General features: G+C 39.7%; 1 protein-coding gene across 1 annotated transcript in view; it reads left to right on the forward strand.

Moving 5' to 3' along the window:
• The window catches only part of HMCN1 (hemicentin 1), a 202,423-nt gene that overhangs the window by 95,666 nt on the left and 79,665 nt on the right, over positions 1-27,092 (forward strand). Inside the window, exons 21-40 of the mRNA XM_037404235.1 lie at positions 744-903; positions 1,732-1,906; positions 4,388-4,515; positions 6,415-6,687; positions 7,575-7,670; positions 8,084-8,278; positions 9,349-9,479; positions 10,125-10,272; positions 10,760-10,886; positions 11,890-12,044; positions 14,655-14,933; positions 15,541-15,822; positions 16,916-17,024; positions 17,615-17,784; positions 18,016-18,170; positions 18,958-19,081; positions 20,396-20,497; positions 22,688-22,864; positions 25,364-25,515; positions 26,296-26,419. Coding sequence (XP_037260132.1) covers positions 744-903; positions 1,732-1,906; positions 4,388-4,515; positions 6,415-6,687; positions 7,575-7,670; positions 8,084-8,278; positions 9,349-9,479; positions 10,125-10,272; positions 10,760-10,886; positions 11,890-12,044; positions 14,655-14,933; positions 15,541-15,822; positions 16,916-17,024; positions 17,615-17,784; positions 18,016-18,170; positions 18,958-19,081; positions 20,396-20,497; positions 22,688-22,864; positions 25,364-25,515; positions 26,296-26,419 — 3,262 coding nt within the window. The remainder of the gene's footprint in view (positions 1-743; positions 904-1,731; positions 1,907-4,387; positions 4,516-6,414; positions 6,688-7,574; positions 7,671-8,083; positions 8,279-9,348; positions 9,480-10,124; positions 10,273-10,759; positions 10,887-11,889; positions 12,045-14,654; positions 14,934-15,540; positions 15,823-16,915; positions 17,025-17,614; positions 17,785-18,015; positions 18,171-18,957; positions 19,082-20,395; positions 20,498-22,687; positions 22,865-25,363; positions 25,516-26,295; positions 26,420-27,092) is intronic.

The raw sequence follows: 27,092 nt of genomic DNA on the forward strand, positions 1-27,092 counted from the left end.
GTTTGGGAGGGAGGAAAACATGGGAGGAGCGGTTTTTCTTATCACTGATTCAATACAGACAAGGAAGAGTCAGCTATCTAAGAAACATTTCATGTAATGTATGCAAGATCTGCTTTGATATCAGAAACCAATGTCAAAATTAACTCTTGAAATCTTGATTTTTTATTTATTTTAAATATTCTTTGAAGATTTGTAGTCTGTAAAATGCAACAAGTTTTCTGCATGAGAATCCCTGCGCTTCTGCTCTTATTACTGCTTAGACAGTGACACTCAAGGAGTGTGAAAAGTTAGTTGTAGTTAGTTAATTCTTATAGATGGAACTTTGGGGCCAGGCTTCTTAGTTAATATAAAATATTTTGTCCATCTCAGCCATAAACAATCGAAGCAGTACTGTAATGTAAATTAAAATATTGCTCAATTTAGTCAGACTGCCAGCAAATTGTTTGGTCTACAGAACTGTATTGAAGAGCATGGAGCATATTGCACAGTAAGAAATAAGACCCAGTGTTATATTAAAAACACAGTATTCTTTATGTGAAGAATCGGTCACTGCAGTGGGGTAAGCTAGGGGACATGCTACAGGCACTAACAATTTTTATATTCCTTTAATAGTTTTAATGTTTTTGAAGATTTTAGCACTGTAAGCTTGAGCTTTTATTGAATTAAATTATTGTAATTTGGTTTATTTTAGAAAATCCAGGTGCTGTGGCTATTTTTTTTTTCATTTATTTTTCTTTCCACAGAAAGGGGAAGTAATTCTTTCCAGCAATGTGAAATTTTCTGCAGGGTCTGATGGAAGTCTGTATGTAGTTTCACCAGGGGGTGAAGAGACTGGGGAGTATGTGTGCACTGCAACAAATGCTGCTGGTTATGCTACACGTAAAGTCCAGCTGACTGTCTATGGTATGTGTGAGCTACAATCACATGTAGTGCCATTGTCTCCCTCCTCCCGTTGCATTCTGTTTAGATGGTAAATCCCACTCAGGTGGATTGTGAACTAAGATACCCACAGTGCAAACGGGATTTAAACTGATCCCTAATTAGTGTTTTTGACTTTGTCCTAGATCACTGGGTCCACATAGTAGGCGATTTTACAAATGGCTGTTACTGAAAGGTCTGTCCTTCAGCCATTATGATTCTCTTAAAACCTCCTGATACCTGTTACCTTGAGTTCATCTTGGACTGATCATAATTTCATCTTTTATGGAAGTGGATAGGAAGTATCTGTATAGGAAAATAATTTCCTGCTGATAGAAGAATGAAAATCAATTAATCCCCCTGGTCCCAAAGCTTCCTAACACCTCCCAATATTAGAAAAAAAAATAATTTAGGTGCACGCTTACTTTGCAAGGCATTTATGGCTTGTAGGTATTGGTGCTGTAGTGTAACATAGTTCATGTAGTGGTTGCAAACTACCTGTGCAGCGCAGAACCCAGGATATGGATGAACTATATACACTGGTTGCTATCCAGCTTTTTGGGTAGAGATAGTGCAGTCCTCCTGGTATTTGTGGTATTGCACGTAGGCATCAGCCAGTGTCTGGGCTACAGGCACTGTACGGAAGCATTACAGTGATTTATGTCCATTGCAAGCATGTCATTAAAAATAGGATTGTAATGTTATATGCTTGATAAAAAAAATAGAAGTTTAATCTGAAATAAAATTGTATGGTGTTACATTTGTACAAATATGTATATTCATTGCAGACTCTTAACATGTTCCATGTTGTAGTGAAACCTAGAGTATCCAGGCCTGGACACCAGCAAGGAAATGCATATGATAAACCCATAGAGATGTCAGTAATAGCAGGGAAAGATGTCACACTTCCATGTGAAGTAAAGAGCTTGCCACCACCCATAATTACCTGGGCCAAAGAAATGCAGCTCATATCTCCATTCTCTCCGAGGTAACAATGTTTGATGAAAACAAAAGAAAAGTGCATTTGTGTCTTAAGGTCTCATGATTTTGGAAGGGTGTATATTTTCTAATTGCCACAGGATCAATCAGAAGGTATTAAATTCTCCTGCATGAGGACTCTGTTTTACTAAGTCTTAAAACTCTCTTTCCGAAAACAAGAATATGTCTCTTTCTGAAGGAAACTAAGACCTTTGTACAGCTTCCAGTGCAATGTGTGTTTATGTGCAGCCTCAGGAGGCTGAGACAAAAGAGATCCTGTTATATTAGTACTGCAGCAGTGCCAGAGACCCATGTAATCTGTGCCTGATCAGAAATGTTTAAAAACTGTTTTTCTTTTCTTAAGCACTTCATGTTTATGCTCAGGGGAGCGTTGTCTGTTATTCAGATGAAGTCTGGGCTGCCAGTAGAATATAGATGATGATAAATGTTTGGGAGTGTTTACAGGGGCTCATTGCTCATTGTGTTTTGGATCCAAAAACTCCAGATATTCTCAAACGTGTGAAAACATAGCTAAATGCTCATAAAAATGTTGAGTTGACAGCCTTAGAGAATGAGAAATTGGGGACTGTCTTGTATACATGAGCCACAATGTTGCAGTTCTTCCTTATTATTTTAGTACGGTACAAAGTAAGAGGAGACAAGTAGGTGATTATTGTCTGTGTGTTCCCAACTGAAGTGCCAGGCACTGTCACGGGGCGTGCTAGTGGTCTCTAGTTTTGAAGATACCTCTGAAGGGGTAAAGGCTACAGCTGTGTTCATAAACCAGGGAATGGTAATACTGGCCAGGTGCACGCTGTAGCGATTGCTGTGCCTGTTGTCCAGTGCCTCCCAGTGAGCCAAGTGGAAGGCGTCAGCCAGCAGCTGAGCTGAATCAAGGAATGGTGCAGAACTGAAGGTGAGCCTGTCTCTCCTGTGGCCAAACCTGCACCTCAGAGCTGCCCATTCCAGTGAGTCTGAGGCAGCCGCAGCAACTAATAGCTGCTGGGCCCACACATTGGGTGAAGGAGGCTTGTGCACAGAGATTTCTTGGTAGTGATCTGTGTGCAGTTGTTCTCTGTGTCCTGTGAGCACGTTGCATGCACTAGCAAAGTTGCATTCTTGGTCCCTTGTCCTTGTTTTACCTCAGGAAACGTTGACAAATTAGGCTACTTGCTCATGGCTGTTGTGGAGAGATCCAAGTTGTCCAGAGTAACAGAAGTCCAGCTCAGCCCATTCCATAAAATTGTTTACAGATGTCAGCAAAAGTTAAAGAATTAGTCCAAACAAAATTGTTTGAGACCACCCAAAGATGATGTTAGAAATGTGACCAGTAAACAAAAGAAGAGTGAAATCAGAAATGAAGGATCTTTAATCAGAAAGCAAATGTAGTTAGTGGACAAAATTAATGGAAGTTTACCCAGCAATCTATCTTTTGTTTGGTTTTTTGTTTGGGTTTTTTTTGTTTGTTTGTTTTTTGTTTGTTTGTTTTTTAAAAAAAGTTTAGAAAGAAATGGTCAGAAGAGGAAGAACCATAATATCAGACAGATTTGGGTGGTGGCCTGGAGGAAATACACTTCACTTTTTATTCATCTCTCCAGGTCATTGCAATCCCAAAATTCACCATTTATGCCCTTATGATAACATTGTACTAATTAGTGCCAGAGAAAGGAGGACAGATAACATCAATTCCCACCAACTTTGCATAAGTTCTGTATATAACCTTAAGTGCTAGACTCGAATTTCTTCTTATCTGTTCTTAGCTGTCACTTTTTCTTCCCTCCTCATTTATTTTCCCTATCCCTCTTACTTTTGACTTCTACATAAGGTTTTGGCTTAGCTAGCCAATGTATCTTGTAATGTAACAAGCTTCTGACCAGAACTGTAGTAAAAATTAATGCTATGTACTTAACTGTTTAGTGATGAATGACGACAATGTCTATAAACACCAAAACTGGTGGTTTTGAATTGGAATACTCTTCAGAATCCCCCTCTTCTATCTCAAATCAATGTAACACCTTTTTTTTTGCCAAGGTGAAGTAGTATCAAAAGTTTAACTTTCTGACCTCACTGACCGGGGCTAAACAAAAATTTTTGACAGGAGGTTGAAGACCTCCATTTCTTTGCCTGTTGGTTTTTAATGGGTTTTTGTGGATTTTTTTTTTGGTTTGGGGGTGGGGTTTGGGTGGTGTTTTTTTTCTTCTTTTTTCCTCATTTCTAGAAACAAGTCAGACTTTAATATGTCCTGTAAGTAGCTAGAACCTAATTTTGCAATTTAGATATATTATATTTTAGGTATTTGCTATGTATTCTGAATGTAGTGGCTCAGTAAAGAGTTAGAAAAAATATAAGTCATAGTTTAGTAATATGGCACGGTTCAGTGTGCCCTGTAGAATGGTGTTCTTTTAGCTTGTAATGATCATTAGCAATGTGTAAGTAGAGGTCATTCACCTTTCAATACACGTTTACTCAGTGTATTTTCTTCTTTTTCCAGACATGCTTTCCTACCCTCAGGGTCAATGAAGATCAGTGAGACACAAGTTTCAGACAGCGGAATGTATATCTGTGTGGCCACAAATATTGCTGGGAATGTGACTCAATCGGTGAAGTTAAGTGTGCATGGTAAGTTTTATCTTGAAGGATAATCATCTACAAGTTTCCTCATGGAATTTAGCATCATGCAGTGCTTCTCAAATGTTTGTCCTTATGTACATTAAATACTATTGACCTATAGTCTTTCAGGTCATATTATCTTCATATGCAAGTTGTTGTTGTGGATTATGTGGAAAGGAAATACTGTATGCCCACACATATGTATACATATATATACACACATGCATACCCCTTCCTTTAATGTTCCTTAGACTTGTGGAAAACTTACAGCACAATATGACAGTTGACTCTTTTTAAGGCAGCCAGAAGGATTTTAGGAACTGAAAACTTCTGTTCTAATGCACTTGGATGTGCTCTGTGTGAGAGGTTTCTCAGCAGTTAAGTTTGCAAACAGTGGCTGTGAATAGCAGTGTTGGCTGAGGCTTACAGCTGCTCGCCAACGTGAAGGGAATCGCATATCCAAACTCTTACGGTAGTGCACGTCCGAGTTTGCTTACACGTGCTCAGGTGTGAAACCAATGTGCAACTGTGTCATCTGTGAGTAGGCAGCTGCCTCTGCCTGTGTGCACAGCTGACTCCATGCTCTCTCATTTATTCCTCCTCACCTGTGTCAGACAGAAACACAGGAGAGCGGGTGCCACAGCCGTGGCCTGGCACAGCCCAGACGATACTGATAGATAGTAATTGTGGGTGTATGGGTACTTCTCTTGTGGTTCATGTTCATGTCATTTGGAAGTGTTGCTGCCAATGCCCGCTGCCAGCACATGTCTTTGATGTGGATCACACTGCAAACGTACCAGGTTGGAACTCCTCTCCCCAGCAGCTCTGAAACCTTCCGACTATGTGAATTCCATTGCAGTGGCTGTAACAGACTGCTGTCTGGTGCTGTGTGTAGAAGAGTCTCATATCAGTGCACATCTTTGTTTATCTGTAATTGTAAATTAACAGAGAGTCTGGAAAAATGGCACTTGTTATTGTTTCAGACATTCTTTTAAAGTCTTTTCATTGCCAATGATCCTTAGAAAGAAAGACAAACATGGTGGCAAAAGAGTTGTGGTGGATTTATATTATTCTTTGGGACCAGCAAAATCTCTTCCAGTCATATTTTGTCTCCTTGTCCGAACTTGTATTTGGAAGCATACAAAGATCAGGGATTATGGGAAGGAAATTAAAATGTCAAAAGGAAAATGTGATTAACTTTGTCATGAAAGCTTTTGAATTGTTTTGTGTTATGGAGAGCCAGTACCCACAGCTCTTCAAATCTGCTCAGTATAATAATGCTACACTATTCATATGGTACTCAAGCAGCAGAATTTGAAATGTAGCTGCTTCAAATAATTTAAGCAATAGGTTGTCATACATCCTATTCTACACAGAGAACATGCAGGTCTGCTTTCTTAGTCACCTGGGGGAATTTGGTTTCAGTGAATAATGGACATTTCCTAAAATGACAAAAATGGAAAAGAGTTTCATAGAATGGTTTGGGTGGGAACAGACCTTCAAAGGTCACCCAGTCCAACCCTGGGACATCTTGAACTAGATCAGGTTGCTTAGAGCCCCGTCCAACGTAGCCTTGAAAGTTTCCTGGGATGGAGCATCTACCGCCTCTCTGGGCAGCCTGTGCCAGTGCTTCAGCACCCTCATCATAAACAGCGTCGTCTTTATTTCTGATCTAAATCTATCCTCTTCTAGTTCAAAACCATTGCGCCTTGTTCTATTGCAACAAGCCCTGCTAAAAAGTCTGTCCCATCTTTCTTATCAGTCCCCTTTGAGTATTGAAAGGCTGCAGTAAGGTCCTCCTGGAGCCTTCTCTTTTCCGGGCTGAAAAAACCCAGCTCTCTCAGCCTTAAGAATGATCTTGTGCGTCATTTTCTTCACATTACTGTATACTAAACTTGTCTTCCTTAGTTCCTCCAAAGATACAGCGTGGGCCTCGAGTTTTGAAAGTCCAAGCTGGCCAGAGAGTTGATATACCCTGCAGTGCCCAGGGGATCCCTCCCCCATCGATCACTTGGTTCAAAGGCAGCAGTGCTGTGCCCATAGATGGTGGGCAGTTTGTCCACAGCATGGATGGAGCTCTAGGCATCAGCAACGTTCAGCTTCCTGATGCTGGAATCTACAAATGTGTTGCTAGTAATGCAGCGGGCAGCGACGCAGCAGAGATAACAGTACAAGTTCAAGGTATTTATATTAGGGCTGTAATCTTGCCTCCTGCTCTGGCTAGGTATGATTTCATGCTGGTGCTGTGTGGCTTGTGTTTTGGGGGGCAATGTGCTTCGCTGTTAACTGTGACATGATGCAAAATCCAAATCTGTTTTAGCTGTTTCATTCTGATGTTACTTAAGGAAAATTAGAACAGGCAAGTAGTGTTCAGAGAGTTTGCAGAAATAAGAAAAAGTTTCATGAGCTGAAACTGAGCTCTTTACTCAATCAGTATGCCGTTGAAATGGTGACAGGGCAAGAGTGGTCAATGTGCCAATGTAAATATGTAGTATAACTCCTCACTTGATGGGCTGGCATACGTCACTGTAGCATGACTGACCTAAGCTAAGCAGGAATTATTTCTTCTTTGTAATAGTCTAAAGGCAACGTTTGGGTCCCTTTGGATTAGAGTTGCTGAGAACTGCTTGTTACAAAGAACTGCCACTAACTTTATTTGATTATAAATAATATTCTTTGTATAGTTTCAGTCCACCTTCAAGTTTAAAATGAGGTGCAAGAACAAAGGATGGAAGTAGTACTAATATGTGGTATGAGAAAAAACAGTTTAAATAGTGTTTTTCAGATTTTGCAGAAACACTGTCTTTGCCCTCGAAACAAATCCAGCAATTTAGAGAGAACCAACTTCAGTCAAATTTGAAAGTATCTTTGTACTGCTTACTTTCTAATTATTCCTGTTGAAATCAAGACTGCTTGTGTAGTACACATTCTGATCAATCTAAAGAGGGTTATTGGAATCTGACCTTGTGTGAATGAGAGAGGCTTAGAAGCACTAGGTGTTGCCAAACTGTGTGTTTACCTTTAGGAGCAGGGGTCAAGAATTTTTTGGGGGTCTAATTTTCTTTCAGAATCTCCTACTATCGAGGATCTGGACCCTCCGTACAATAGTCCCTTTCAAGAAAGAGTGGCAAATCAACGCGTTGCATTCCCATGTCCAGCAAAAGGTGGGTATTGTTACCACTTCCAGTGACAAAAGTATATTTTTCTGTTGACCATCGAAAGTTACTAAGTCTCTGGGTACTGCTTGGCATGGTAAAAATGTACCATCTGCACAGTATTTTCCATATATACTTTATGTGGAAAAATTCAGACTAACAGTGATTTAAATAACCACCATGTGCAGAAGTTCTGTGGAAAGTCATTGCTAGCCAACAAGGATATTATGATGTTTAGGACTTAAGATTTTTAATTTTAAAATCATACTGTAACAGTCAGGACTTCCTCTAAGTTTGAAAGCTCATGGCCTCCCTGTGAATTGTCTTTGGCAGTAAGACTTCTAGCAGGCAGTGGGAATTGCTTGAATCCTTATTTTGAGCCGAGGGAAGCGTTGCTTCATGTTTCACCTTTTTCTCGTTAGGTATTCCCAAGCCTGTCATCAAATGGCTACATAATGGAAGAGAGCTGACCGGCCATGAAGCAGGGATTTCCATTCTGGAGGATGGGACCTTGCTGATCATAGCTTCTGTTACACCTTCTGATAACGGAGAGTATATCTGTGTGGCGACCAATGAAGCTGGAAGTGCAGAAAGAAAATACAACCTGAAAGTAATTGGTAAGTAATACATACAACGACTGGGAAACTGTTTTTGAAGAACATCTTCTCTTTTATTGTTGGAAATTTCACGCCCCAAATCTGCCCGTGTGCAGTTAAATTATAAAATCTAATCTGAGTACATGCTTAACTGTTGTTCTGGTACTGTCTGTACTTTTTTCTGTTGTTTCTGTTCTCTGTGACTTTATGCACAAACCAGTTTTGTTTTGCTCAGAGTTAGATGCATCTCATTGGTAGGGGGCTCTAGTTATACTTGAAAACTTTAATGCAAATAACAAACGAAGACTTTTGTACTGTAGAAATTAAAGATTTGGGGATAGATCTGCATTGGAAATATAAGTATGAGAAAAACTATTTATCAGAATGAAAATAGGATAGGAGAAGTCTTGCTGCTGATATTCTTCCAGAATCCTAATTGGAAAATAGAAACTCTACAGGTGGTCCTGAGATATATTTTGATGTTTTGCTTCTTACAGAGTACTTATATTCCAGCCTTGTTCACTTCCTATGATAGTTCTGACGCCTGAGCAGGATTATATCCTTATCTTCATTCTGAATTCGATTTTGTGCCAGCAGGGCTCATCAGTGGGGTCTGAACTTTCTAATCCACCAGTTAAGACCCTTTGCATTCGTAGTGGGACAAACGATAGGCGGATGTTCTTGGGTGTGACTGGAGCAGTGAAGAGGAAGGATGACTCTCTGGAATCTGCTTCCTTTATATGCTAACCCATGAGATTTTAAGATAAATATTAAATTTAAGATCAAAATTAAATCTTAAGGTTATTCTCTTAAAATGTTGATGGTGGTTGTATTTGAGTGAACTTCCCTGGGAGTCTGTTACTGGACAAGAGAAGACTCGTTTTTTGCAAAAGAGAAGGACACAGGGAGATATGTCCAGGGCTAAAAGGCAAATGAAGATGAGATTTTGGGGAGAGAGTGAAAAGGGTCTTGAGAAATTCAGATTACAGTTGTCCTTGATGGTCAGGGGAGAAGAGGAGGAGGAGGAGGAGGTGGACATAGGAAATCACTGGAATAGAAGGCTTAATACATGACTTTGAGCTTTTTTATAGTTCCTCCTGAAATCAGAGATCAAGAAAAGGTGACAAATACATCTATAGTTGTTGATCACCCTGTAAGTCTCTTCTGTGAAGTATCTGGTAACCCCTTTCCAATCATCTCCTGGTATAAAGAAGATATCCAGGTATGTACGATTAACCTAATTGAAGTAACATAGCCATCATCAGTCAGTTTTGTGTTGGCTTTTGAGTGCTTGATATGAGAACTCATTTAAAGTAAATACACATACATGCCTTTATGTATATTTAAACTGCACTGAGAACACCCGTTCAGAAAGCTGCTCAATAAGTCATAAGTAAACTCTTTATTTTCACGATTCCCCTAGGAATTGCCCTTAGCAATCTCCCAGTATTGTAGATGCCAGAGCCCTTTCAGAGGGGACCAATAATGGTATTGTCTTCATTCTGTAGATGGAGAAATAAGAACTTTTGCAGGTGGTTTGAATTCCTCATGGCTATCCTTCAGTCCTACGCTGCTTCTTGTAGCTGATAAGTGATAGTTTAAGATGAGGAGAGACGCCTTTATGCACCTTTGTGACTAATCATTACTGATGGATGAAGAACTCCTCTGGTTTTCCCACTCTGTATTGTATATTTAGCTACAGGTCATATTGAGTAGGTTGTAGAAGTTCAGGAGATTAGTGCTGTAACTGAAAGGGGAAACAGACTATTCTTAGACTAAAACTACTATTTTCTTATAAAAATCCAGCTGTAATATTTGGCTGATGTAACTTGGATCACATAAGGCTAATGTCTCGGGTTCTTTTAAGGTTGTGGAAAGCAGTACTCTCCAGATTTTGCACAATGGGAAGATACTTAAGCTCCTTAAAGCTGCAACTGATGATGCTGGACAATATTCATGCAAAGCCATAAATGCAGCAGGAAGTTCTGAGAAGCTGTTTAACCTAGATATACTAGGTTAGTTCACTGGTTTTGGTTTTTTGTTTGTTTTTTTTTAAAGTTGGTGATCTGAAACACAATTGATCTTTAAGAAGCCAATAAATTTCAACTCATTATAAATAGATGCTTCCTTTCACTGCCCATGAAATGTTGGCTGCCAAAGCACTCATCATGATGGCTTTTGAATACTTAAAATTTGCCGTTCTTGTAGTAACACAAAATGCTGCTTTTCATTTCTGGATTTTGGTCTTCGGTACTTTGTTTCGTATTTTTGGGTGTACAGCAATCTAACATGGGAGTCTTCTTACATACAGTTCACCAGCGTAAGTGTGGAAGTGCTTGTCATGGTAAAAATGATGTTGTGATGTAGTAGAAGTCACTTTGCAGTGAAAACTAAAGTTGTTTCAAGGGAGTAGTATGATCCACTACTGCATTTCTTCCAGTTTCACAGCATACCTTTTCTGGTTAAATACCAATTCTTCTTGTAATGTTTGTCTTTTTAAAGTTCCACCGAGTATAATAGGTGCTGAAACCCCGGGTGAAATTGCAGTGATCCTCAACCAGGAAATTAGTCTGGAATGTAGGGCCAAAGGCTTCCCTTTTCCTGACATTCACTGGTTCAAAGATGGCAAGTAAGTATATTATAACTTCTGATGTTTGTGTCTAGGTTATTCCTCCCGTAGAACATAGAAGAAGGTGGTACACCCAGCAAGCTCTGCTTTTAACTACTGTTAAGTTACTGTCATTAGATACAATTTGTGGTGGTGTGACGTGGGAAGTTCTTTAACCAAAAGTTAGCACCCTGCTTTTCTTCGTGAACTGTCCCATTGCTGACACTGGCACTTGCAGAGCAGATTTGTGGTATTTGAAGGCAGACAATGCTTGAGGCAATATAAACATAACCATTTATTTGAGTTTATTCTATCTAGATTATTTTAAACGTACCATTAGTGAAGATACAGTTGTTTTGCTGACGTGATTTTTTCATTGGTAGACAGTACCCATGTCAAACATTTTTCTAGCTAGTGCCTTGTGCAGTTCTGCATATATACATTAAAAGTTTTAAAACATTTGTAGCCTGCATGTTTCAGTTCTTCTTCTCATCTTCCAGGAAAGCATACCAAGAGAAGAATTCTTGGCGACTTAAATATGAGCTGAAAAATAAAATGGGCTGTGTTTTTAAAAGGCATTGGTGTTTAACAATGTAGTTCAGTATAGGTACTGGCTAGTACTCACAGGTATTCTGGAGTGACAATTCCTTACTCTTTGGTATTGATATGTTGACGCTTTCACGTAGTAGTTGACATTTTATTGTCAACAAAGGACTGTTGTGAACTAAGCAATTAGAAAAAGGAGCTGAGGTCAGGAATAGGACTCTGGCTCTGATGCTGGCATCCTGGATGACCTGAAAAAAGTACTTTTGTGTTTCAGTTTCTTCTAAAAACTAGGAATAAAGTTAATTAAAATAGTTTGTCACTTCATGGTGGTTCTTTGGATTAATGCTGTTAGTCTAGGCTAAATGGTACTCTTTAATGGTGCAATTAGTGCCATTAAAGGACCCCTTCTTATTACTGTCAGTTTAATGTTAAAAGGATGGGTTCAGAGTCCTGTGAAGTAAAATAATCTCTATTCCAGGCCCTTGTTTTTGGGTGATCCCAATGTTGAGCTTCTGGACAAAGATCAAGTTCTACACATAAAGAATGCTCGAAGGCTTGACAAAGGTCGTTATCAGTGCAGCGCCACCAACACTGCCGGCAAACAAGTTAAGGAGGTCAAGCTGATCATCCATGGTGAGCTTATAGAGTGCCTTATCCTGGAAGATCCTTTAATTTTGCTCAAAAGATTTGGTTTTGAATCGAGATACTCAGACAAATATAAATCGAGGCTCTGATCCTGCAAAATTTGTGTGTAAACATAATACTCATCTGTTCACAAAGTGATCTTGAACATTTATTTGTATCAAGTTAAGTATGGATGTAGTCTTTGCAAGCTTGGCCTTTAAGTGACGTTCATGTACTTTTTATTAGTTTCTAATTGATAAAAGCCAAAAATCTTGAAGGGCCTTCTTAAATTTTGCTATTGATTAGTTTCATCTGAATTACTTTATTATCACATTGGCTTTGTTATTTTGATCTGTCTTAGGGAGGAGAAAATTAATTGGAAGATTTTTATTCTAAGATACTCGTGCTCTTATTTTCCTTAACCTAGTGCTAGGAGTAAATTCAGCCAGGAATAATTTTAAGTTAGTGTAAAATTATAAAGCCAAATGCAAAACCAGTAAGAATCAGATCCAAGTAGTCTTTGAAAAAGATTGCTCCAGATGATCTTCAGGTAGTGTGGTATGTCATCTTGCTTAAATTGGTGTAAACAGAGGTCATTTACAGCAAGTGAGGCCGTTTATAGCAAAAGAAGCAGCACTAGCATGAGATAACCACGTTAACATTATTATTTTTGTGAAGTTAGTAGTACACTGAGTATACTTTTTGTGTTTTTACAAGCAGTGGAGTCTTAGCAAAGATATGGAGAACAGACAATTCCTGTAATCAGTGTTGCATAAGTTTAATGTAAATTAGGAGATCATCAGTTGGGAGAAAAGGAGGGGAGATTCATGGAAGAAAGAAGTAGCTTTTGAAGGAAGACTTCAAAGGAGATAAGAGGAAAAGTGTTTCAGTTTGAAGGATGTGTGGAAGCCTAGTCAGACCTGAAAACTGACAAAGCACAGTGCTAGCAGAAATTAGGGGGAAACAAGTGAAGAAATGTATAGGTGGTGTGAGTCTCTTGTGCCTGGAATTGAAAAGGTAGGAATTTGAATCTGTGAGCCCTTAAACTGATGAGTCCTCATTAGCTATGGATTTGCTTCTGAAGAGTGTGTGTCTTCTGATAACTGTGAATTTACTATACGTTATTTCCCTCATCTGGGACATTTCTGAAGTGTGGAGCAATCACACGCATAGAAATATGCCTGTTCATAGTCATAGTGCAGTCTTTTTCTGTTGGGAACAAAGAAAATGCTAGGAGGACTTTGCAGGTGATTGTGGCTGTTTTGAGATTAGAGGAGTAAAAACCCCCGTGCAAATAAAGTCCTCACAGATGAGTAGACCTTAGTTCAGTTTCTTCAGAACAAGTAGGTAGTAGGATGGAGTATCTCTTTACTTTAAATTTCTCATTAATCCTGACTGGACAAACAGAAGCCCATGGAGTGAGAAACCTAGATGCTAGTTCTTGCTAGTTCTTACTTTGGTTTAGCTGTTTAGTCCTACTTCTGGCTTTGGGATTTTCCTAAAGCACCATGTTAAAACCGTCCCTCATGTCTGTGGATGAAAGCAATTTCTGATAGGGAAATGCATTCATCTTTGAACTGGGTGTGTTTCAGCGTATTTTATAGGTTTGCGTATTTTTGCACACATGATTTAATTAGGAAAATATTTCATTATGGTCTGAAAATCTGCAGTATCCATCTCATAGGTGGAGGTCCGTTCACTGACACCTTGCTTTACGTTTCTGCAGTGGCATTTTAAATGAACACTATGCAAGTCAGTGGAAGTCTAGGATATACTGAGCATGTTTGGCAGCAGAGGAGTTAATGTGTCTGCCAGATGTGTCTGGTACTTTCAGCGGTCATAAATTTAGTTGTTGCCAATTGCAGTGTGTTTTTATTACTTCTACAGAGATTTACGAACTCTTTATATTGGCTGATTTACACGAGAGCTTGTTTGCTAGAAAAATCTGAATACTGCTGCCTAGTGAGCAAGGGAAATGACTGTGAGCCAAAAGTTTCAAAAATAGGAGCATAAAGCTAGACTGTTAAGCTCATATTTAGTCTCAAAGTAAGTGACTTCATCTTCAGAAGTTTTGAGAACTAAGCAGTTCCCACTCCAGACTCCAGTTGTAGAGGCTTTTCAATGTATTCGATATTTTAAATAACAGGTCTCTGTTACTTGTTGGGAGGATGCACCTCCCGAGCGATACAGGGGCTGTTCCTGTGTCACCCCTCTGAGGCAGGGAAGAGGCAGAGCCGTGCCCCAGCGCGCTGCAGGACACACGGAGGCCCAGCTGCCCTAGCTTGGCACGTGTTGGAGCCTAGGAGGTGAAGTGTCTCCAGGTACCTCTAGCAAGGCAGCAGTGCTTTGTAGTGCCCCTTGCTGTGGTGCTTGTTTCTTAAATATATGGTGGCCCTTGATGTTGTGTTCTTGTCGTGCTTTCAGCTCTGTGTGCCCCAGAGAATTGTGCAGGCAATATATAACTCTGCTGGGGAAAACCCAAACATAAAACACCAGAAGTGTTGGAAGGCTGCTAAAACTGAAATCTTTTCTTGTTACAGCATTCTAATGATAAATCCCTTTAAACCTGCAGACTTATATACTAAGGCTTTAATATTGTTATTTTGTCTTTTGAAATAGTCCCTCCTAGTATTAAAGGAGGAAATATCACCACAGAGGTATCGGCGCTTCTGAACAATCTTATAAATTTGGAGTGTGAAACCAAGGGAATCCCTGTTCCTACCATTACATGGTACAAAGACGGACGCCCGCTAATTTCCAGCCCCCAGGCTCTGTATGTGGATAGAGGGCAATTCCTGCAGATACCTCGGGCCCAAGTATCAGACTCTGCCAAGTACACCTGCCATGTCACCAACGCTGCTGGAGCTGCCGAGAAGACCTATGACGTGGATGTCTACGGTAAGTGAGGGTTTATGGAACTCGGTTACTTGCCGTGTTACAGGATGCGTGTTTGGAAAGCTTTGCGGCCTGTGCCACGTCAGCAGGCCTCGCAGGCCTGCCAAGGGGGCACAGCAGCCAGTGGCTGCATTTAAAGCCTGGCCTGTGTTAGCAGGGCCGCGCAGAGGGAGGTTTACACCCGGTCCTTCAGGTGACTCAAAAAGCTCGTAACTTCACAGGCCTTGTGTCATGCTTCAGTGCAGCATCAAAACTATTTTTTCTCCACGTATCCTTTCTCACTTGTGTGCTGAACAACGCTTACCTGCAACAGCCACTCCGGGTGGGATTTTCAGCGTACTGTTTCAAGACCCTCATACTTAGTTCTTCCATCTCAGGGCCCTGCAGATCCTCTGTTTTAAACAACTGGTCAATATTGAACTACAGCATTTGACTTCTCTGTTTTCCCTTTGTCTTGGCTTGCCCTGGCAGCAAATTCTCACATGAAATTGTGTGTGATGTAACAGCATATAGAGCCAGAGTGGGTGGGGAGGAACTAACCCATTTGCTCTTAATACATTTTTCTGGCTACAGAATTAATTGCTTGCAATTCATTTTTTCCTTTGTACAGTTCCTCCAGTAATTGAGGGCGATGCTGACACAGCCCGGAACAGGCAGGTGGTTGCTGGAAATTCACTGATGTTGGAGTGTAAAGCTGCTGGCAACCCTCAGCCTCTCCTTACCTGGTTAAAAGATGGTGTGCCTGTGAAAGCAAGCGACAACCTCCGCATTTTATCTGGTGGGAAGAAGCTGGAGATTCTGAACACTGTTGAGGCTGACCGGGGCCAGTATTTGTGTGTGGCCACAAGCATAGCTGGAGAACAAGAAATAAAATACGAAGTTGAAGTCTTAGGTGTGTGAGTAGCAAAACTACTGTTTTATCAGATTTCCATAAACCTAATAAAGTCTGTTTTTATTTTTGTTGATATCGTTATATTAAAGGTCAGTTAGTCAAGCTACGTGCCTAGTTAAAACTGGGCACTGCACACTTTTTCTGTCCAGGATTACAGGACAGTTGGAAGACTCTTACTTTCAGGTTAGTTCTTGAAGAGTTTTTGTGCACGTGGTGTGTAAATGCTGGTTTTGGTAACCTTTAAAATTCTTAACTTGCCTTCATAGAAGGAAATCATAGATATGAAAGGTATCAATTAATATAACACAGTTAGTTGCCTCTGGGGAAAGAAGATCTTTCTCTGAATTTGAGTTGTGTTGTGCAAAGTTTGAACATTTCCTTGGAAAAGATACTTTTTTTTTTCTTTCTTCTTTTCTTTTGAATCCTTTACTACAGTCTGTATCTCAGCAGTCCCTTCTGAGTGTCTCTAGGTAAATGAATTGTACAAACATTAATGACATTCTCCTGACATGGAAGGGTTTATTTGAGAACTGTAAAGGCTTGATTTGTAGGCACTCTCTTGAAGAACATTGTATACTATTGCATGCAGATATAGAGCATCCATTCTGCTGCTCCAGGTATATCTCACTGGTCTTGCTGGTCGGTGAAGGAGCTGGGAAGAACTGTATGGCAGTGCTTCCTTCCCACCCTGCCCACTCCTGCGAGGGAATGAGGTGGGGTGAAGAGGACCTGGAAGAGGGTCCCCTGCACCTTTGTTTTCTCTTTCTGCTGACAGAAGATACATAAACTCCCCACACACTCCCTGTTTACAAGGTTGTTCTGACAGAATCTGAAAAAAAAACCAAACCCAAACACAATAAATAATAAGAAAGAGTAAGAGTGATCTGAAGCCCCAAAATATCACTTGGGTAGGTGTTTATCTTCAAAAAGGAACAGTGGTGCATAATGAACTACATATCGGTGAGTGTCCCAAAGTGAGATAGATGTCAAGACTGTTTTGTTTTTAACATTACTATTTGAGGTAGATTTTGATGATAGTTCTGATGCTTGAAGTTTTTGTTGATTTTTTTTTTTTTTTTTTTCTGTCTTACAGTCCCACCATTTGTGGAAGGTGGGGATGAGCTCTTGGACTACATTGGGATTCTCCATAGCCCTTTGGAGCTGGATTGTTCAGCAACAGGGACACCCTCACCGACTATCACGTAAGGGGATTGGTGTGACAGTAAGAAAAAGAGAAAAAAATCTGCTGGTAGATTAGGTGAGCTTGGAGATAGTCTTTATGAACTGCCCATGTTATTTAGTGGTGGTTAATGTACGGAGGACAAACTCCTGGCTCCGCTGAAGACAGACGCATGGCAGGATCAGGATTTTATTTTCAAGTAGTTTGGTATGTTGTGTCAATATGCATGTCCTGGGAATTAGGATAGATAACAAGAGCTGACAAAACTCTCATTCCCTTGCTAATGCAACCACATGCTTTTCATCCACCACCAGTGATTGCTTTTGCTTTGGAGATTACTGTCTGTCTCTGGTGGTATCCGCTTTCACTACTGCTTCCCAGCTGTCACCTTGCTGACTTCTTTAGTGCCTGTGCCCCTGTACTCCCTTCTTCTGATAAACTATTTCAGTCCATGGCACTCAGAAAAGTGGAATATTATCTGACATCTCCAAACCTTCCTAGAAATGCAAATAGAGTTACTGAGACATTCTGTTTAATACAGTTGTGTGTATTTTAGGAGTGTTGTTAATCTTACTTTCACAGAGAGCTGAGATTGTACTTTCTCTTTGGTAGGTGGTTAAAAGATGGTCAACCAGTTGAAGAGGGAGCTGGACATAAGATCTTACTAAATGGACAAAAATTTCTCATCTCTCGAGCTCAAGTGTCAGACACTGGCCGCTATAAATGTGTGGCTACAAATAAGGCAGGAGAACATGAAAAGGAATTTGATGTTACTGTGCATGGTAGGTTACTCAAGAGGAGGGGAAGCAGCAGACTGCCTTTATTTTAAGTTGCTGGCAAGAAGGTGCTCAAATTTTCTGTAAACATTCATTTGCATTAGTAAGTTGAAAAATTAGAGATGAGAGTAGATGAATTAGAAGCAGAGCTACTCTTACCTGTGGGATATTGCTTCTATATATTTAAATGTATATGTTCAAATGATTCTTCATTTTTGTTTCTGGTGCTTCTTGCAGTTCCTCCAACCATCAAATCAGCTGGGACTTCTGAGAGAGCTGTTGTGATACACAAGCCTGTGACACTGCAGTGCATAGCCAATGGCATTCCCAGCCCTTCCATAACTTGGTTAAAAGATGGTCAACCAGTAAACACAGCCAGAGGAAATATAAGAGTAAGCACTACTCTTTTATGGGATTCAAACCATGAAGGATAGTTACAATAAATTGTACACGTTAGTGCTTCTTTTCCTTTTGCTTCCCTCGTGCTGTGACATAAAGATACTAAAGACCCATCCTGTAGAGCAGTGGGCTTTTTACCTGAATCAGATGGTGTCTCAGACTGAACAGCAGTGTCAAGTAGACTGAATCCCATTAGATACCTCCATATCAGAAGACTCCATGACTATAAATGCAGCATCTGGCTCTTTTCAGCTGTAGTTTAACCTTCAAGTTACGGTTGTCTGCCAGTTATGGGGTGGCTCTACCCACTTGTCACAGTGAGGCGGGATTAGATGTGTTTTTCTATAAGCACTGCTATTGCAGCACCTACCTATAAGTTCCCTTCCCACTGAGATTCTGACTTTCGATGAACAGCCCTTCCCAGTGCTTGCATGCTCCAGGGGGGTGAGTGCTTGTAATGGCTTTGAGTTACATTAGGCTGGAGCAGTTTTTGACATCGTGCCAGCGGCAGCTTTCTCTGCCTGCAGTCTCCTCTTCACTTTGCTTGCCTGACCCTCTGCTATCTAGGTCTCCTTACAGCTGTACAGCTAATAATCCTGGTGTCCCAGCATCACTGAAGTCTCTGAACTCCCAAACACCCCTTGCATGAATATTAGCCCCAGGTTAGAGGAAAGACAAGACTGGCTGTATTCAGCATAAACATCTGCTTTGCCATTTTGCTTAGTGGCTCTGCTTGGGATCGTTGTGTAAAGTGGTTCCCTGCTCTCTGTTTTGGTACAGCTGGAGTCTTCAGGCCGTATTCTGCAAGTTGTCAAGGCCCTGCTTGAAGATGCTGGCCGATACACTTGTGTGGCAACCAATGCTGCAGGAGAAGCCCAACAGCACGTTCGGCTTCATGTGCATGGTAACGTTTCTGCCTCTAGTTAGAAGCTAAACATGGCTGTTTTCGGGGAGATTTTTATGTCTGTATTCCCTTCTCTTCTAAGCTGTCTAGCATTTTTGTTCTCTCTGCACATCTGTCTGTCTTTGTCCCACTCCATTAGGATGAAATGAGGGCAAAATCTGCCTTGGAATTCAGTCTTTCTCCTGTGGTACCAAGGGCCACAGAAATTAAGAGTTTTCTTTCCAGGTAACTCTTGAGTTCAGAGGTATCCCAAGAAGCCAAACGCGTGGCCACTAACCCAGCACTCAGACGGGTACTCCATGTTTCTAAATCAAGTTATGCTGTACCACTGTGGCATTACTAATTTGATCCAAGTCTTCTGGGAAGAATGGTATTCCCTGTGACCTTGCAATGGGGAATTTTACAGGAATGACTTTTCTGAGAAAGAAACATTCTCTTATGAGGGGATTTTTCAGACTGTTTAAAAAGAATTTTATTTTGCATCTAAAAACAACATAAAAGGAATCAGGGAAACTTGAGAAGCTGTTGTTTGCATGTGAATTTAATAAATGCTTTCACCATAATTTACATATATTTGCTTCAGAAGTGGTCACGATGTATTGTGCATTCTTGATGTGAACCAGTCCTCGGAGGAGGTGCAGGAATCCTCAGGAGGCGCAGGAATGGACTGTGGCAAAATGCTCATGATGAATATGATTATGTTGATTTTGACTGTCAGAGTCAGTAACTGAAATGAAGCAAGATTGCAGTATCTCCATGATCTCCAGACTTAGAAAGAGAAACCGCTCTCATCTTCAAATTGCATCATAGTCAAATTTACTGTCAATTCCATGCTCATAAGTGTCTCTTTTGCTCTCAGTCTTCATGTTCTAAGTGTCATTATCTGATGTTTCTGTCATGTTCCAAATTTATAATTATTAGTAAGATGAGTCTTGCTTTGTTAAAGCAGTGTGCGTCATCCAGTTTAGCATTACCAGTTCAAGTGAGATGAGCTTGCCCCATTACAAGAATTACTGTTCTCTGTTGTGCACCCATTTCCTGCAAGTCCATTTTAAGTGCCATTTTTCCTGAAAAAATAAAAAGTAATAAATTCATGTTTTATTTCTCTTAACGCTAACGAGGTTATGTAGTTAGAGAGTACTCCTGTTTCAAAGATGAACTTTCTTGAGAAATTCCTCAGTCATCCAGCATTCAGTTGAAGCTTGTGCAATTCATTGCCCAAAGTTTCTCAGAGGGCAGATTACTTTGTGATTGGATGTTCTGCTAGCTGGGTGGCTGAATTAATGAAATCCTGATGCCTTTGTCTTTTCCCAGAACCACCCAGTCTGGAAGATGCAGGGAAAATGTTAAATGAAACAGTGGTGGTGAATAATCCAATCCATCTTGAATGCAGATCATCTGGAAACCCTCTGCCAGGTATGCACATGCACCTTTGAGAACACAAAGCAGATCTGATAAAAGGTTTTCCCTTTCACGTGTCTTTTGAAAATAATGGATATTCTGAACATGAAGTTAATTCTGTTTTTTAAAGTAGCTAGAAACTGTTAAACATTATGTATAATGGGAATGTATTGACTGATGTGGAGTCAGTATTGAGAATTCAGTAATCCCCACTATTTTAAGTAAATGAGTGAAAACCACAGGGATAATATACTCGCTTGTGCATCAGTCATGCCCTGTCCATAGGCAAGAGTACTGTTAGTTTTCTACTGAATCAGCTTTAGACACATCCACTATTTTCTCCTGTCATGTTACAGTGTAGGGCAGACTTAAACCAATAACTTGTGTACTGAGTGTGCCTGTCGAGTGTGAGTGTGGCAGGTTATCTGAAGTCAATTGAAATTAATAGGAGGCTCTTTGGTCTGGGCCCCGTGCACATGAAAATGAGTAGGTTTTCTCTGTGTGTAAAATGTGTTCTGTGGCTTATCCTGATGATAAATTATACTCAAGAATTTGTTGGTTCCTCCCATATTCTGAGCTTTGAAAATCAGGCCATGTGTATGTGCTTGTGTTTTATTTTCCTCGCATTCTGGGGACTTATAACCCCCACCTCCTCTTTTTTTTTTTTTTTTTTTTTTTATTTATTTTTTTGAGGCAAGTTTCCCTAAGAAATAGACATTTATCCAAGTGAGAACTGAAGCAGTTTGGCTCCTGCATTTTGGTTATTTCATTGCTGGGTTTCTTTTGGCACTAGAATTTTTTTATTAGGTCTTTTTTTACAGTTAATCTTTCTTGTTGTTGAGATGTGGAGAGAAAAAATTATTTCCTCTTTTATTCCAATGTAGTTTTTGTTCCCACCTTCTTCTGATGAGATATGAAAATGCCATGTTATTATGAGAACAGTTTTCTGTATTAATGACTGTACAGCAAAACTGAGAGAATAGTGTATTACTAATACCTTATATCTAATACAGTAATTTGTTCTCATGCTGATGATAGTAACATGTTCAGAAGAAAGGTGTTACTAAATTTCAGATGAGCTTCCGAGTTCACCTTTTCTACCTTTTAAAGAATTAATTCACAGCAAAGTATTGTTTTCTAGAATCATATATACTTGTATAAAACAGAATTTGAAAATATTGGGGTTTATAAAAATAAAAGGATTTTATATCTATTTTGCCCTGCTGTGGTTTTTTTCTTATCCTTTTTTTTTTCTCACCAAATTGACAATTATTTTAGAAAAAACAATTGAAATGATGGGTTTCAGATAATTTTTGCAATAAACAGTTGGTCACCTTTTTATGTATGGTGTGATGCCACATACTAATGTCAAGTTATAATATTAGTTAAGAAAAATGATAGCACAACATCACACTGTGGAAGAGAGAAGCATGTCAGCAGTCTTGTTTATCAGTCAGACCAGATTACTTCTTGAATGTGAGTCTTTCATAAGAAACTTGTGTATTACAGAAAATGACTCGGTAAATAGCAGTTTCATTTAACTGAACAGTGAAGTGATGCCTGTAAAGCATTAGTTACACATTCTACTGATGGAGGGTGCCATCTTTTGGCTGAGATGCAAAAAAGTCCTCAAATTTGGTTGGTTATCAAGTTACTATAAAATTTTCTTTTGGAATAATGTCAGCTTTCTGGTTCTATTTTTTCAGTTTTTCAGCCTGCCAGTTGAACTTTGGTTTGGTTGTTTGCATTTTGATTCTGTAAACTTTCCCAGGTGCTTCAGTTCAATGCAGCAATGCTTTAGGGTAAAAGGTGAAAAAATTATATAGAACATATTATTGTGTATTTTTAAACAGCTGCTGTTGACCTTGGTATGAGATGAATAAACACCCTATAAGTATGCTTTGTGTGATAATATTTTAACTTCAGAATATTTTTTTCATAAATATATGGTGCACATGAATGATAGTGTCAAATTTGCTGTTGAAAACTGTGAGCACGGTCCGTATTTTGAACAAATATTACAGATTTCCTCATTTTCTACTTCCTTTTTATTGTATTTAATAACAATAAATATTGATATTGGTTTGTAAATGTTGGTGTTATGTATCTGAAAACTTAGAAGGAATGGTCTGAAGACTGTTTGATCCCATTGTTCATGATGGGGGTATTCTTGGCAGTTTTTTCATCTTTCCTTTCGTTCTGCAGCTACCACGTGGTACAAAGACAATCGTCCACTTACCAGTGCTGCAAGTGCCACTTTCCTGAACCGAGGGCAGGTTCTGCAGATTGAGAGCGCTCAGATCTCTGACACTGGTGTTTACAAGTGTGTGGCTGTCAACACAGCGGGCACAGCTGAGCTGCTTTACAGTCTTCAGGTTCACGGTAAGTATTAAAAACTTACAAAACCCACGTACATGCACCACCTTTGTTTTCAAGTTTCAAGCGTGCTTAGCAGACGTATTGTCCCTCATCACACTTTTGTACTGGAAGAGATGTGGCAGGGGTCAGAGGGAAGAAAATTCACTCTTCTGTGTTTCATTGACATTAGAATACATGTTTTGAATTGGGAAGATGTGGTAAGGGAAGTCAGTTTCAGAAGGAATGAGCAGACACACCAGATTTGTGGAAGAGTCACAACATTGCAATTGCTGGGGTTTGCTGTAGATGACTTTAAAGCTCAAAGCAGATAAAGAAAGGACACAGATAAAATGCTCTTTTCATAATCCAAGAATTTTAAAGAAAAATGTACTCTGTCTAATAAGATGAAGTGGAAATGTGGGTGTTTGCAGAATGAGACACCTGATCAAAAGCCAAATTGGAGCTTTTCCACTGATTTCAGTGGCTTTTGGATGAGGCCATAATCCAAACTTTTATCTTTGATACGTGCATATGCATGTGGCTGGTTTTCTGTGGGAGTCTTCATGCAAAACTGTGGCCCGAATTTGCCACAGTGTCCCCAGCTGAGATGCACACAGAGTATGTAGTTCTTATTAAAGTTAATTAACAAATAATGAGTTGGGCAGTACGTTTCCATGGAATTAATGACCATCATGGGAAAAACTGATGGCTCAAGACATGGTCAAAGGCAATTAACCCCACCCAGTGATTAATTCACAGGAAATATTTAGAACTAAGGTCATTATTCTGGTTAAACCGAAAAATGAAAAATACCTCCTAAGTATACACTTGTCTTTTTCTGGGTGGTGGAATTTCAGCAGATATGTCCAGAGTTTTCTAGGGCACTAATACTTTCTGACTTAGACACATAAAATTGTTTCCCCTTCTAGAACTGAATATATGCAGTGGCAGCCAGAACTAATAGCACAAAGGAAGCTGAAACACCTATCCATGAATTTACTTATTACACCTTGTGTCGTTCCAGGCTTACAATGGAACGCTTTTTGAATGTACCATGCACAGACTTATCATCCAGTTTACTTACAGTTTATGAATTTGAGAAGAGAAAAATTGAGGGGGTTTTCCTCCTTTTAATAGTGGAAGCAAGAATGACCACTTAATGGAGAACAGACTGAGGTGTCAAGCATAAACAGTTATGCTGCATTTACTGAAAGCCTGCTCTAGATTACTGTATGTCTGTTGCCTTGTGAATGGGCAGCTCTGTTGGTCAGTTACTGGCTGTATTCAACAGCTGCTGTTGTTAATAGTGTTGTGGATGCTGTAGCTATGGCAGAAATTGTCAGATCATTTTTGCATTAAAAACAATGCTTGATACTGCAAGCTTAACATTAAATGGAACTAGGCAGGCCTGCTGAAGGAAACAGGTTGAATTCTACTTTAGTATATTCAATATGATTTCATTGTATTCATTTTTTTCCACTTCTTTCTCACCACTGTAACTTTTTCAGGCATATGAGAACAATGGATGCTGTTGTAGTGAAATAGGGGAACTGTGTGCATGTCTGTGGAGAAGAAAAGATTATGAAATCACACTTGCTTTTTTTTCCTGCCATTTCTGCTATTACTGGAATTTATCTAAGATTAAGTAGCCTGAATTACACTCTGTTAGAGGTTGCTGAGTTTATTTATGAATCTTATTTTCAGCACAGAATTTTATACATTTCTTTTTTTTCCTCACATAGGATAAGTATTGTAGATCACACTGTTCTCATCTCTTTCTAGGAGTGACTTCAAGTATTACATTTTGTACTGATACTGACTGTAAAGCTTTATTACTAAGTTACTAGTGGTAGGAGCAAATAAAATTGTTTTGATTCTCCTGATAAATGAAATATCTCCCTTTTTTAATACTTCTTGTCTCCCTTTTTAATATAGCTCTACAAAATTTGCTGGAGTGTATACCTATAGTAGGTGTTTTGAGATGTTCCATTAAGATGTTTTTTACCATCAGACAGGCAGATGTTATACAGTCCAATCTGGTAAATGTTCACATATGCTCTGCAAGGCCAATTTATTACTCTGTGTATGCATTTGATTTATGCCTTTTATATGGTAAACTTCTTTCTTTGATCCCCACCATGCTGAATGCCTTTCACAAGGTCTAAATGAAATATTATAAAAGTATGAGGGAATATTTTCTGGGTTTATGTTGTGGTTCCTGGGTTTCACAGCTGTCCTCTGGGATGTGGGCCCAGTCCTGCTTACCTTGCTCACAGTAGTTTCAGTGAAGTTATCTAACTGCATATGCAAGGCAAGAGTGGGATTTGGCACAGAGCAAACAAATGACAAGAGTTCACTAGGAGTAACATGATAAACCTTTCCAGCAGTGAAGTGCCTTGCAGAGAGAGAAATAATGTCCAAAAGTAAGCGGCCCATTTAATTTCATTGTGATTAATACCCTTATGCTACTGTTACAGCTTTGTTTTCTTTTCTTTTCTTTTCTTTTTTTTTTTTTTTTTTCAGTCCCACCATCAATATCTGGCAGCAGTGACATGGTGACAGTGGTGGTTAATAATCTAGTGCGACTGGAGTGTGAAGCAAGAGGCATCCCTGCACCTATTCTAACATGGCTAAAGGATGGTAGCCCTGTTTCCAGCTACAGCGATGGACTCCAGGTACTGGGTTCCAGTCCTGCGACCTGTGCTGTTTCCTGCTGTAGTAGGGGACTTCTAAGCGGTTGCAGTTTAATGGAACAGATGTAAGTTAGAGGATTTAAAAGGAAAGTATGAGGCCTTTTGCTCGAGGTTATCAGTGCAAGTTTAGCTCCAGTATGTACTATGTGAAGTGGAAGATACGTCTATATTGAAATAAGGTAGTCCTTTCAACTGATTTCATGCTTGGTAAGAGTTTGCATCAACAACTTTTTCACTTAGTGGCCAGTAAAGGCAACTGGACCATATTCCTATGCTGAAGAGATCCCCAGAGCTCAAGGTCATGTAGTATCTCATTACATAACACAGTAATTTAGAAAAAGAGACTAACTGCTGATATAAGGAGATATTTCAGAGTTAGAAGAAGAGGGCATGGCTGCTTTTTTGAAAGCTAATTTTATGATACAAAGGAAAAGGGGAAATTTGTATACTATGGGGACAACTCAGGGCACAGACAAACTGTGTAACAGGATGTTTGAAACTGATAAGAGGGAGGAATGTCCAGATCCCGCAGGGACTTGCGAGTGCCAGGAGTTCCCTATGGACTTGCGTGAGGTCAGACTTCTGCTTTTGCAAATCCAAATCAAAAGAGAACAAAGTACAGGGAAGAGTGTAGGGAGCAGAGACATGGTGGGAAGCAGTGGCAAAACAAGTACTTCGTTTTGAAATGAAACCTGAATAGTTCTCTCCGCTTCTGTTTTCCACTGAGGCGTGTATTCTGAACATGTTGTGCTTGTATTGCAGGTTCTGTCGGGGGGCCGAGTCTTGGCGTTGACTAGCGCTCAGATCAGTGACACGGGAAAATACACTTGTGTCGCAGTCAATGCTGCGGGCGAGAGCCAAAGAGATACTGATCTCAGAGTTTATGGTGAGATTTTCTGACAAACACCTATATTTTTTTGGTCATGAGAGCTGTTAGTGGAGCTTTAGTTAAACACACTGTGGTCCAGACCTTTAGCAACATGGATCAAAAATGGTTCCAACCTTTAATGGAAAGCAAAGTGATGCAGAGGGATGTATGTGCACCTAAGTAAAAATATACACATGCACATATGTACACATGTACTGAAATATATTTGTAGTTCTGTGTATCCTGGAAGAAATGTAGCTGCAACAGTGAATTTACAAGGTTAATACCTAATGGCCCATTTGTAAATGATAGGAGAAAGTATGTTTGTCTTTGTGTAAAAAAAATAATAATAATATAGATCCCATGGGCAACACATGTTATTGGGGCCAGAGTTCAGTTGTCTTTATTGAACCAGAATAAGTCAATGTGCATTTGCTGCACAGCTCCCTAGTTTCCATTCCATTTGCAAGCCTTGCTATGCCTGCCTAAAGAGTGGTGACTTCTTCAGTGCTGATAGTGACACTGTTTTGAGCCCAACCAGTCAACTTTGTTTCTTTCAAGAACCAGGAAATATAGCTCTTTGCATTTTGTCACATTTTCAGATGATGTCATAAGTTAATTCTGAAATCTTTTTGCCTGAACTCATGTAAATCCATCCTTCCTTCTGATTGCTTGTAACTTCTATGAGCTC

The sequence above is a fragment of the Falco rusticolus genome, chromosome 11 (assembly GCF_015220075.1).
Source record: "Falco rusticolus isolate bFalRus1 chromosome 11, bFalRus1.pri, whole genome shotgun sequence".
Classification (NCBI taxonomy): domain Eukaryota; kingdom Metazoa; phylum Chordata; class Aves; order Falconiformes; family Falconidae; genus Falco; species Falco rusticolus.